Here is a 12,951-nt window from a genome sequence, read left to right as displayed (position 1 = left end):
GAAGTTCCTCTCCACTGTCTCCCACGGTCTCATCACTGTCAAGGAAGCCGCTTCCCTCTACATCAAAGAGCGCTACTGTTTATTCTCTGATTAACATCAAAAATGAGTGGAGGGTAAATACAGTGAGACTTAAAGGTGGTGATCATAAGAGGAAGTGAATGAACAGGGAACAGGAACAAAGAAGTAGAATGAGGTTAGCTCTCATACAATGAAAATCAACGTACACAGGTCCTTGTATGTGTGTGTGTGTATGTGTGTGTGTGTATGTGTATGTGTGTGTTTGTGTGAGTGCTAGGTGTTACTTGACCAGTGACGGGGGCCTGTCTACTCTTCTGATATTTTAAAAGCCAAGTCTGGCTACTCTGTGGCTCACGTTTCAGCAGCCATCACTCCACACATCACCTCATGGAGGATAAGACGTGCATATACGCTCATGTGATTATTTACTATTATTTACACAAGTGTGTATGTATGTGTGTCTGTGTGTGATTAGTACAACTCAGCCACTCAGACGCACGTTTCTGCGCATGTGTGTCTCCTAACACACAGGCGTGTGTGTATGTCATGAGAACTGCAATATTATCTGCATGTCCCTGGTGCTCTATGCTAACATATATTTGCATAAATTAATTTATGACAACATCGGGGATCCATTTTGGAGTTTGATAAAAGTGTTAACTTTGTGTTTCAATCAACAAAGTTCTGTATTTCAATAAACAGTTATTTCTGTGAGGTCATGTTTATTAAATGCAGTGACAATAAGTTGTCCCTTTGAAACCAGTTTCAAGCTGATGACTCAGTTTAAGGTTTTTCATCCAGTAGAATTTCAAACAGGACTTGTTAAAAGCTTAGAGGCTTTTTAATTGGATTTTATCCAGAATTTACACAGTTTTTACCTGTAGGAATTTGAGTTGAAATTATGCTCAGCCTTTAAATAATCTCTTATCTAACAGTATGCTACCTGAATCAATTAAAAAGAAAAAAACAAGTTAGCCGACTTACCTTGAGGGAGATGTTGATAATTGTCCTCTTCTGCATGTAGCATAATGGAAAACTCTAACCAGACAAATATGATGAAAACATACATGTGCATCTGAATGGCTAGGTTGTACCAATCACACACAGACGCACACATATATACACACGTGGGACTTTTAGTAATTAATCACACAAGCGAATGTACGTGCGTCCCGTCCTCCGTGACCCTCCACGCCCCATAATGTGTGTGTGTCCGTGTGCATGCGTGGTGAGGGAGGTGGATGGGTGGGGGGGTAATACCAATTTTCCTTGTTTTACCTCTGCTTTATTAAGCCTCAGCCAAGCATACCACTGACATTTACAGAGCAGAAAAAGGCCTAATGCCTTGATGCTTTTGCCTAGAGAAACGAAGACAAAAAGAGAATGAAAGATTACAGCAGGAAGAGACTGAGGTTTAATGCTAAGAGGTAGGCGGCAGTAAAATATATTACCAAACTTCCCCAGCCTCATCTCCCTCTTTCTGTTCCTCACGTACACACACAGGCTATCTTTGTACAACTATCTGTCATTAGAAGCATCCATGAGGGTGGAATTCAAACACTGAGGGAGTTGTTGTACACCTGTGATGCCAGTATAATGGGAGAGTGTGTATGGAGGTAGGGATAGGGGGAGGAGTGATATGATTTATTGAGCATGCTGACTAAAGCAAGCGGTCAGGGCTTTCACCTGTCTCACACACCTGTACTTATAGAATACACACCTGTGCTTACCCCTCTGGGCCCCATGACACAGATCTAATCCTTGCTCTGTTGCTGATTAAGACTTTTAGGCAGGCTGACAGACAGAAAATGTTGATCTGATTACAGTTATATAATCCCTACCCTGATGATTAGATGATATTGAATAAACCGTTATTGATCAATGGCAACTACCCAGCCAGCGGTTACAAACAAAACTGCCTGTATGTAGAACAGTAGTGTGGATGTGACGAGCATTCTTATCTCCATAAAACTTGATTATCTTAAAAGCGTGCCAAAATGCAGACAGGAAGTCAGGATGGCATATACAACACAGGCTTGTAATGCTGTAAACTTGCTGGAAGAGACAGCGTGTGCTCCTTATCAGTGTTTTTATGTTGTATGCCGCAGTGAAACATCGTGTGTTGGGGAGCGGCTAATTACTCGGTATACCATTGCCCTCACGCTGCCCTGTGGTTGGCTGTCTCGCAGCAATGTTCAGATAGAAGGATAGGATGTCAAGGTTGAATGACTCGCAGAAGTACATGCAACTATATATGACTATACATGCTCATGGGTGCAAGCCCACACACATACACACATACACACAGATGCAGGCAAATGCATGCTGGCAGCCATGCATACATGAAGACACTGTGGTTAAACAAAGCTCTTTGCAAAAGGAACCAGTAATGAGACACTAAATAAAATGCAAATGAGCTGAATGCAGAAAGCATTCAAAGTATACACATTGCTGTTTAAGAAACATACCTGTCTATAGTATATTTCTAGTCAACACTGGTTCATTTCAGCACTTCTTCAGTAAAGTATCTTATTGTTCTTCATTGTCAAGAGTCTGTGTGACATCTCTCACTCAACACAGTGTACCTGAGCTGAGTGTCTCACCAGTGTATTGACGATGAGGTCAGGCCTTGTGATAAAAATGCATGAGCTGTCTCTCAGTGTGAGATGTGTGAAGATGGACAACCAGAGCACGACACTAAAGTACACATCCGTCACACGCAGCAGTAGTCCAGCGCAGCTGTAATGCCACTCAGAGTGGTGGAGCCAGTGAATAAGTGTCTCGTTCCACCATCTCCATCCCCAGCTGGTCTATGTATCAGCCAACCATGACAGCTTGGTGCCTTTTCTCCCCTGTAACGAACCAGGGAATCTAACCCAACTGAAGTAGAGACTCAAAACTATACACTATCACTTACCAAACCAGCTTGGAAACTATAGTAACTTGGAGATCCTCTGTGGGTCCTGACCTCTTGTGAACAGACTGAAATCTCCCTGCGTGTCAGTAAGGGCATGTCAACTTCCATAACTGGCTCCCTGGCTTAATATATGAGTATTTATGTGTTGATATAACTAATGCCCTCTACAAATTGCAAATACTGTATACTAATATTTGGCTTGGATATATTTTGAATAATGTGCTGTCATTATTCTTGGTGTCTCTTGGCTGCATTTATTAGTCCTTATTTGGTAATAAGATGGCATGTTCCCTGGCAGTGTATTTCTAAATAGCCTTGTTGTATAAGCAGTCTAAAGCAGTCTATGTGCCAATATATATAATGTCATATGCTGTTGTTCAGTTGCTAAAAGACAATTTCATCAGACAGCCTGATTTAACAGTACTGTCATTATAAGAAATTATGGAAGACGATTACATTAATACATACATAGTAATTTGAGCATTAAGGTTCATGTGTCACTTCTGTGGGAATCTGTACTTGTTGTTTCCCTGCTGCAAAAACAAGGCACCACACTGCTCTGTAAAGGGGTGAGTTGATTTACTGTATATAATGACCCCGTGGTGAGACTAGCTTTGTGGTTGAAGTCTCAGTGTGGAATGTGGCACAAGCCAAGTGTCACAACCATTGCAGCGGATAGGAAAGAAAGCCTTAATCGCATCCTTGAACGTTTGAACTCTCCAGTTTCCAGGATGGTGATGTTTTTTTTCTGGGGAGCTGCTCACAGACATTTGTCATTTAGAGGCCCGGTAACACCCAGCCAGTGGTAGAATTATTAAATGTAGTGGGTATATGTGTGTGTATGTTTGTGAACGCTATTGATAACCGTCCAAGCCCATTGTTTTTTTGTTAGCATGGGTATACTATATGGGCCAGGGTAAATTGAATGAGTCCTTCATCCACTTACTGCTAACACCCCTGACCCTGTAGCCCTAAGCCAGACCAGATGAAGTGTCCCATGGAATAGAAATTTAATAAATCTCATCTTGACTTGCTATGCTGCACCTTAAAAAAATACAAACTATGGGCTATAAGGGTCATTTGATTACCTCACTCTGCTCCTTGAATCCATCACTTGGATGGTGTGTGGTTACAGCTCTTATTCCTCATGTTCACATGTGGGGCTGAGGACCACTAAGTGGCTGCAGGTGGTGACTACCCTCATTGACATGCAGGGATACTACAATGTGTTCACTACAGGTCAGGACCCACGGCACACCTCCAATTATCCACTCATCTCTCACTCAACAGAGTGTGTCATGGACACCTGAAGGCATCTCTTCCACCCTTCCCTCCCGTTCGCCTTCATTTCTAAAGCAATAAAGCACATATTTATTTCTCCCTATTCAATCTGCAGGGGCAGCTCAGCAATGCAGGTAAAGAGATTACAGTGCTTGAGGGAGAATCAATTGATGCCATTCATTTCATTGCACTCCTCTCCATAGGAACTCTTTAGAGTAGCCAATGGTTGAAAGTAGGGAATTGGTGATGTGATTTTTGAGCCCAGCTGTGTCTACATTCACATGCACACCATACACACACACAGGCATGTATCCTGAGAGCTTAAACATAAACACTGCTGCTCGCTTACAGTATCTGACTTCATAGCACATTTACAGAGATTAAAATGACCAAAGAAAATGTTACTCTCATAGTTTTCCACTGATAACCATTGCCAGACTAGAGCAAGCGGACATTACTATACATAACTCAAGGGCTCCTCCATAGTAGTAGCAATAATCATCCAATTGTACTTCTCAAATTTACTACTTTTTACTACGTTCTGGGATTTGAATCGTTGATTTTCCGCACGCAAGCACACATATTTAATATCAAGACTACTGCAAAAGCAGAGGCGGGAAAGCAAATGGCTGAGCACTGGCTAGTCAGAAGGATCTGCAGGAAAAGGGAGAGGGCTAAAGAACGTGGGGTGGTACAGCGAGCTACACGCTTGAGTTGCCCTGGCATTGGAAATCATTTAATCTGCATCACACAGTTTAGTGTTCCTACCAGTGGCCTGACAATCCCACAGAGCTGGTGCTGTACTCCTTACACTAATCAGCTGATAGGTTGAGAGCAAGCATCACCCTCATCAACACACTTGCACTTTGCTATAAAGAGATTTAAACCGTACACATGTCTTCCTCTTTTTCTAGTTGAGTCTCTTGTTTCAGGTCAGCAATCTCAGCTCTTCTCTGACAGGCCATCTGCTGAGAAAGAGATAACATCGGCTTGCTGTTCATCAACTGATTGTAGAATCAAGAATGAGAATGAGAGTTAAAAAAAATAAGAGGGAAACTGCTTGCTATGTGAAATAGCCCTTTGCAGCAAAATCAGATACTCTGTTTCCCACAGTTATCTATTTATATATTCCAACTGCATGAGGTAGAGAGGGCAAATACACAGATGCAGAGTCAATACGACCCCACCACACCACTACCCGAAATACACTCTCAGAGTGGAATTCTATCTGATATTTGTTGGAGGCAAGCATGGATGCAGTGAGAGGTTGAGAGCAGCTCCTAGAATTACCCTTGTGTTTGCTTTCAGAGTATAGATCTTAGCAGAAGAAGGGAGGGGGGGCAGTATGCAGAGCACTGAGGTGGAACAGAGCCCATCATGTGAGCTTACTAGCTAACTAGCTTGAACTCCCTCCCTTTCTTGCAACAGAAGATGAAGAGGAAGAATCTGCTCTGCACCTGTGAACACCCTTCATTTCTCTTTCCGTGTCCTCACTGTGAGGATTTTGCTGTATATCTGGTGGCTGGCTGTAGGCTGGGATGGACTCCAGCAGATAAGCAGGTTGTCTCTAGTGACACCTCACCAAGATGAGTTGTGTGTCTGGTATTGGGGTATACTGGGGCTCATGTGCTGTGACGCTACTGACAGCCCGCTGTAAAGAAGATGAATCTCGGGTGCAGAATGAGCTGCTTGCAAGTGTCACGGCAGGCCAGTGCAGAGGCGTGGACGGCCAGTAACATCAGTCTGTCGCCACCCCCAGTTTCCCCCTGCCTCGCTCTCACATTTCCCTTCTGATGACATGACGGATATGACTCCGTCACCCTCACAGCGAGGGTAGGATGTAACAGGACAGGGATCAAGTGAGGGAAACAGAGAGAGATTGGGAGGGAGAGGCAGAGATATATAGAGAGAAGAAGATGGAGTGGGAGGTTGAGGAGAAGTGGAGAGAGCCAGCAGAAATGGGAAGCAGGGGGAGAATATATTTCAGAATGGACAACATGGATCTACTGCATAATTCATTTCTTCTGAAATTTCTTTGAAGTTTTTTTTTTTTTTAACTACAATTTTATATTCACTCAGCTTGGTGGGTTTTAGCACTTTCTGCCTGAAATACCCCTGCCATTTCAGTATCCACAGTACAGGGCTACTGCGTCTTGGCCTCAGTGACTGAAACTTTTTTCCTTGGTCCGAGGTTGCCATTGGTTACCTGTGATCAGAGCACATGTCTGTTGGCAGAATAACTAATATCTCTTTGGGGAGCCCTTCCTTTTATGCTCTGGCTGAGACTGGTGAGGGTATTGATTTGGTTGGTGGGCTAGAATTTCTCCTGGGAGCTAATGAAAATAATTACAAAAACATCATCAAAGGCCTGACCTTCTGTTGCACACATGAATAAATATGTGACAAAGATAATAGAAAAGACCACTTCTATGTGTGTGGTCAGTGGAATAGGGTGAGTGAGGATAAGCTGTTACATAGGAAAAGTAGTATTTTTATCATGGATTTTGACAGTTGTATCATGGAAGCCATGTAAAACCTTTACATTGATTTGCTTATATTTCACAAACATGAATTATTTATTTCTTTATTTTTTTTACCATTATTTTGCCAGAAAAACCTCTCTTGAGATTAAAAATCTCTCTTGTAAGAGTGTCTTGGCCAAAACAGGCAGCAACATAAAGTTTCAGACAAACAACATAAAAACAAGTAATACAGACAGATCTATCACAACCTCTTGGTAGTCTATATATTATAATAAAATCTTTTTAAAAAAATGGAATAATAATAAAAATGTATTGCTTGGAATTAAGAAAGAAAAACACCATACAGTAGGAATACTGCATATTTCTTAGACAGCAGCATTTTTCAGTGAAGCCAAACTAGACTGAAAGAAAAGGAAGGAAAGAATCAGCTTCTGGTTCAGTAATCCCTTTCTGATTTCATTCCCTGTCTGTGTGCTTGTTTGTTTGTTCTATGGTTCCTGCTTTCCTCCAGGAGTGGATGACTGCACAGCAGTGGTGAAAAGTAATGGTGGTGTTATTGCAGACAGGGGGAAACACAGCATTTTGATTGGAGCGTGTGCCCTGAGACCCAGTGAAGTGCACTCGCCTCAGCTCAGAGAGCACTTGATTGCACAGCACCAATGATCGCATTAAAAGGGCAACAGAAAGCCCATTTACCGTAAAGAGAGTGAGAAAGGGGGCCCAATAGGAAGCTGGAAATTGACTCTCACTTCTGTGAGGAGTTTGGTCTGATGGCTGGGCGGTGGGGGTATGAATTAGTTTTTTTATTTGATCTTCATGGACAGCGAACATTTAGGGGCATCACCGGGACTGGGGAGCCACATGATGGCAGAGTAAAACACACCCACACACGTGCTGGTACAAACATTTTGGTTTTTGCTTATGAAAGGGAAGTTTTCTGAACAACAGTCAAGGTTTACATGTTAAGGTTATTCAGGATTAAGATTAATGTGCCTCTTTTTAAACATATTAGATGGCATATGGATGTGCTTTTAACCTTTCCTACCTCTACACCTGACAACCTGCACTCAGGAAGGACACTGACCAGTCACGTCTGGCCCCGTGTGCACCCGGCTCAGCTTTTTCTGGCAGTGAAAGGACAATTGTAGAGGCATCTGCTGTGTTCATTTCCACAGGAAAGAGGAGAGCAGATGGAGACTCAAGGTTTAAGTGATTAGAAGGCAGTAGATTGGAATACAAATTGGATTTAAAGAAATTAGACTGATATAAATCGAATGGAGTCGCCGCAGTTTAGTGCTGTGCATGCACATTGGTCTTAGTGGAAAGACACCGCAGGGCCCGTGGATTATGGTGGAAGCAGATGCTCCAATGAGATAAGAATAAATGTGCATTTGACACTCCATCTGAGGGAGATGGGGGTCTCCATGTCCGTCCTTTATCTTGCCCTCCATTTATCAATGTCACGGTGTTAATTACTGCTTCATTTATTAAGTCACTTACTGCCAGAATACAAACTTGCCCCTCTGCCCCTGCTCTGACAGGGAAACTGGCTGCTGGCTAGGTTGGCTACTGTTACCTACCACTGGTGAAAGAGATTGGATAAAAGTGCCATTAGCATATTGTAGGTTTTTGTTCTACCACCGATAGTACATCTTCAGTTTTCCACATAATACCAATGAGATTAGATCATGCACTCTGGGAGCAGGATATCACCACCCCCTCTACTGCATACCCCTGTCTGTGGCCCCACTTAGAGCAAGACACTAGGCCTGATCACTAATCAATGACAGGGAAATGGAGGGAATTAGCCCAAATTAGGAAGAAGAGAGAACAGACTACCTTCTGTTCAGGGGCCAATATGCCACTATCTGATGCCTGATCCCTGTTAAGACAAATGGTGGACTAGTGTAGATTTCCACACAGTGAAAACATGCATGTGCACACACACACAATGACTACACTCAGAGTCTTTGGAGTGTATTTTGTGCTGATGTATGGATTTCTACCTGTGCCTGTCCTTTTGCCCGCAGACTCTTGGGCAGGAAAGACTGGGGTACAGCTTGTCCCGGCTTCCCCTGGGAGATTTAAATGTAAGGGGTAGTGGAACATGTGCATACCCGGCCAAACAAAGAGCTGGAATCACCACTGTTTTGCCTTCATCCCACGCTGAAATTAGCCCTTACATAGGCACAAAGAACTATGTGGTACACTGCTTGTCTGTACAGCAGGCCTCATCCCACTGCACTGCCCCGGGGAAGGGCACAGTCGTCAACGCAGGCTCAATCACATGCACACCTGCAACAACTAATTTTAAGACAAAGAGCCCAGCACTCGACTTAATACAACACTGACTGGTTAACATTTGGCTGCCAACTGAATCAGTTATTGATGGCGTACTGAATGTGGTTCTAAAGAAAGAGGATATGGTTGTTGGAAAAAGTTTCATTTCCCCATTCCCTTTACCGGCTTTGATTGTTTGATGCACGATCAAACTGTTTGATTGTTGCCTGGTTCCCAGGGCCCCTGTGATGTAAATGCGTATGTGTGGCCTACAGCATCTTATCTCCATGGTTAAGACCTGGTGACATACACACATAGCACTCTGACTTGGGGAGCATTATCTTAGCTGCCAGACTCCCAGAGCTCACCAACTGCTAATAAAAAGGAGTGGGCCAAGGTTTTTAGCCACAAGGGATTAGCATTTGACATGAGTCTGGACCCCAGCATAAATATTCACATCACATGTGTATTTCTTCGACAGTGGACTCAACAGTTTTACTTGTTTGCGCCCCACTGAAAGCCAAATATATAATTTGTGTGTGTATAGTTCAGATGTAAGCTGTCTGTACGCCTCCATTCAGTGGTTACCCATGGGTCCAATTACCCACAAGCCCTTGCTTATAGGGTGGGGAAGAGCAGATGGCTGCTTTTTGACTGGCCTGAAATGGTGATTAAAGGGTTCAGTATATGTTTTTTACATGCTTCTAACCCAAGACAAACTATTAGCTACAGTCATCCATCCATTTTCTGCCGCTTTTCCAGGTCAGGGCAGCAGTGGAAGCAAGCTAAGGAAAAGGTTCACATTAATTGTAGTCTTCTGATGAAAATGTAGATAATTTGTCATGTTTTAGTGGAGTGCTGGCTGTTTTTGCAGTTTTTCACAGCTTTTTTGTTGCTGCATTTTCATTGTCTAATTTACATTTACATTACATTTTGTCAGTATTTTTCATAAAAGCTTTTCATTTAGTTATTGTATTACATAATTATTAGTCTACTATATTTTATTTAGTAAAGTTCATGGCAAAAAAGGTTGCCAGCAAATATTTTTAGTCATACTTTTCAGTGATGAAAACACCTGAGCCACATCCTGTAGCTCCTCCTGTGAGATCCCGAGGTCATACCAAGTTGGATGGTTTATGTAACAATTAGTTATGTTATTTAATTCAACCCCTATTTTCCAGATAGCGTACCTGTTTGTTTGACTCGAGAAGGTCTTGTATATTAGAATATTGAACTGATACTTAATTGCATCTCTTCTTTTTCTTCCAGGATCCCGTCTGCGCCAGGAGGACTCCCCACCCCGGATTGTGGAGCACCCCTCTGACCTGATTGTATCCAAAGGGGAGCCTGCCACTCTCAACTGTAAAGCAGAGGGGCGGCCAACCCCGACAGTAGAGTGGTACAAGGATGGAGAGCGAGTGGAAACGGACAAAGATGACTCACGTTCTCACCGCATGCTGCTGCCCAGCGGCTCGCTTTTCTTCTTGCGCATCGTTCATGGACGACGGAGCAAACCGGATGAGGGAGCCTATGTCTGCGTGGCCCGCAACTACCTGGGAGAAGCTGTCAGCCGCAACGCATCTTTGGAAGTAGCATGTGAGTCAAAACTGTCTCCTTTTTTTCTTAATTTCCCCTCTTTCCTGTGTTGCTGAAATCATTTTGCTCATATAATTGAATAAGTAATTTGGCTGGTGGATGAAAAGTCTTGATCTCGCTGCTTCCAGTTGATGTAAAGACTGGATTCGCGTTCTGCTGAGGATAAATGAAAGATCATATTTGATAATTTCCTGTCATCATTACACAATCTTTTTTTATATCTGATTTATACAAAATGCAAAATTACATTCTCTGTACTAACGGGAATAGCAGTAAACAAATCAATGACCACTTTGAAGCAACTGTAATAACACCACTTTTAGAGATGATTTTGCTTTTAGTGTTCTCTATTTGCAAACACTAATAATTTCCTGTATGTCTGAATGGGACATTTAAACTCCGCTGAATTCTCACATTTGTGATATTGTTTGGTGGGATAATGAGCTGTAGAGATCAAGGACTTGAGATTCATTTGGTGTATTCTTAGCTCAAGGGAGTCTTATTGAAGTTGTCGGCAGACCATGGAGTTGGACATAAAGCTACTGTCAAACGTCATGAGAGGGACATGTTTTCATGGTAGACATGGTCTCTCTTAGGCGGGTGGGGGTAGAGCGACAGGCACAGATCAAAGTCCTGATGGACATTTGACACAGGCTGCCTGGACTGTGTTGGTGAACACTGACAGGCAAAACCTGAGCTGTGGATCAAATTACCTTTGAAGATGAGCTCCCCCCCAGCAGACTCAGACTGGGCTTCCTATAGAGCAGCTCCCAGGGATCCCAAACTGCCATAGGGTGGAGCAGAAAGTTTCTAAGGCTTTATGATGTTTTAACTGGTGGAACTATCGCCCTGTGTTTCAAACAAGGGCTATGTTCATGAGGCGTAATCCCATTATAAGGATTATTAGTGGTAGCTAAACTGACAGTTTTGGATGCTTCACTTCTTTTATGTGATTTAGTGTGTTAGTTGTAATTGACACTATCTAATGCTGTATCAGCTCTCATTCTCCTTAGTATTTACATAAAACATTAACCAACCAAACCTCTTGCTAATAATGCTCTCTGACATCTTTCACCTGATGAAAAGGACCTGTAACTGGATTTCTAAGTCAGAAAGGGTAGTTGGTTTGTGATCCTTGGGAAATGGACTTTATGTGTTAGAGAGGAGGGGGTTGGTCTCTGCCTCTGATCCAGTCCCCTGCCTTCCCAAGGGTTTTCCAGCAGCCCCCAGGTGCTAACTGCGTGACAGCAGCTTGATCTATCGATTGCTGTAAGAGGGCTCCTCTAGTCTAAATGAAAATTCATGAAAAATTGATGAAGTCTCTAGATTATTTTATTTTTCCCTTCTCACACCATTTCTTGGCCTTTCTTTTCAATACCCTCTCCCTCTCCCTCCTTATCGGTTGAGCAGCAGAGGGGGTTGAATAGAGCATTGACTGGTTGAATGGCTTAAAGGTAGTGAGGTGAGAGGTGTGCTTAAAGGTGAGAGGTCATGAGGCTAGGAGACGAGGGGATGAGGAAGAGCTAGCATGGTGAAGAAATAAGAACACACATATGAGGGGTATTACCAGTGATACTGGATTTGAGATAGAGAGATTCAGGCACTCCTCCAGAGACAAAACTAGTTGATGATGATGTCTCATGTGTCAATTCCATTTGTAGATAATCCTGTAGTGACCGTTTTGCTCACATGAGACGCTCACAGTTCGAGAATGCCAGTATTGGTCTGACAGGTGGAGTGTGGGTGTGAGAGGTGGTTGTACTGGTGAGTCAAGTTTAGTCCAGCAGGGGCAGTTACTACATTATTTGATGGTGGTGGGACAGTGCGACCACGTTTAATTAAACTAGAATATTGTTGATATAAATTATTCAATTGTGAACAGCCCTCAGAGGCACTGTGTAGATTATAGAGGAGATAAGGGGGAAAGGAGACTAAAATCTAGAAGAAGAGTATAATATTAACACATAAATGATTTATTAAAATTTTAACGACACCTAGTCCAAAGGATATTGAGCAGAGATGTCCCGAAGCTGATCTGCAGGATCGGTACCTGAACCAATTAAGTATGTGGCTAAGGGCACCAAAATATTCATAAATGGCACTGCACTCATTTGACACAACTCCCTTGTTGTTTTGTCATAGTGTTATTGTCAGTGTGAATGCATAGTCTCTCTTGCTGCCTCTCTCTTGAATATATGATAATATTAGTCTGTCTTTTAAATGTAGTGAATAGACCAAATGTTCATATTCTCAATCCCAAAGAGGAGGGAGGGCCCATGCCTGGTTTGTTTTGGGCCCTGTACTTTCTCAGTTTTCTCTTTCAGCCAGGTCTTCAGGGGGGCTGGGGAGGGCTGAAGGGGGTAGGGTTCTAAATCC

The 12,951-nt window shown here is 42.9% G+C and overlaps 1 protein-coding gene across 14 annotated transcripts in view; it reads left to right on the top strand.

Annotated features, from left to right (window-relative positions):
- robo2 (roundabout, axon guidance receptor, homolog 2 (Drosophila)) overlaps window positions 1–12,951 on the top strand; it is a 343,344-nt gene that overhangs the window by 183,436 nt on the left and 146,957 nt on the right. For all 14 annotated transcript variants that reach the window (XM_067595136.1, XM_067595147.1, XM_067595141.1 and 11 more), the window contains one exon: window positions 10,249–10,575. In XM_067595136.1, the coding sequence (XP_067451237.1) occupies window positions 10,249–10,575 (327 nt within the window). The remainder of the gene's footprint in view (window positions 1–10,248; window positions 10,576–12,951) is intronic.

Source organism: Thunnus thynnus, chromosome 7, assembly GCF_963924715.1.
Source record: "Thunnus thynnus chromosome 7, fThuThy2.1, whole genome shotgun sequence".
In the NCBI taxonomy this organism is placed as follows: Eukaryota; Metazoa; Chordata; class Actinopteri; order Scombriformes; family Scombridae; genus Thunnus; species Thunnus thynnus.
This window is presented reverse-complemented; position numbering and strand designations above follow the sequence as displayed.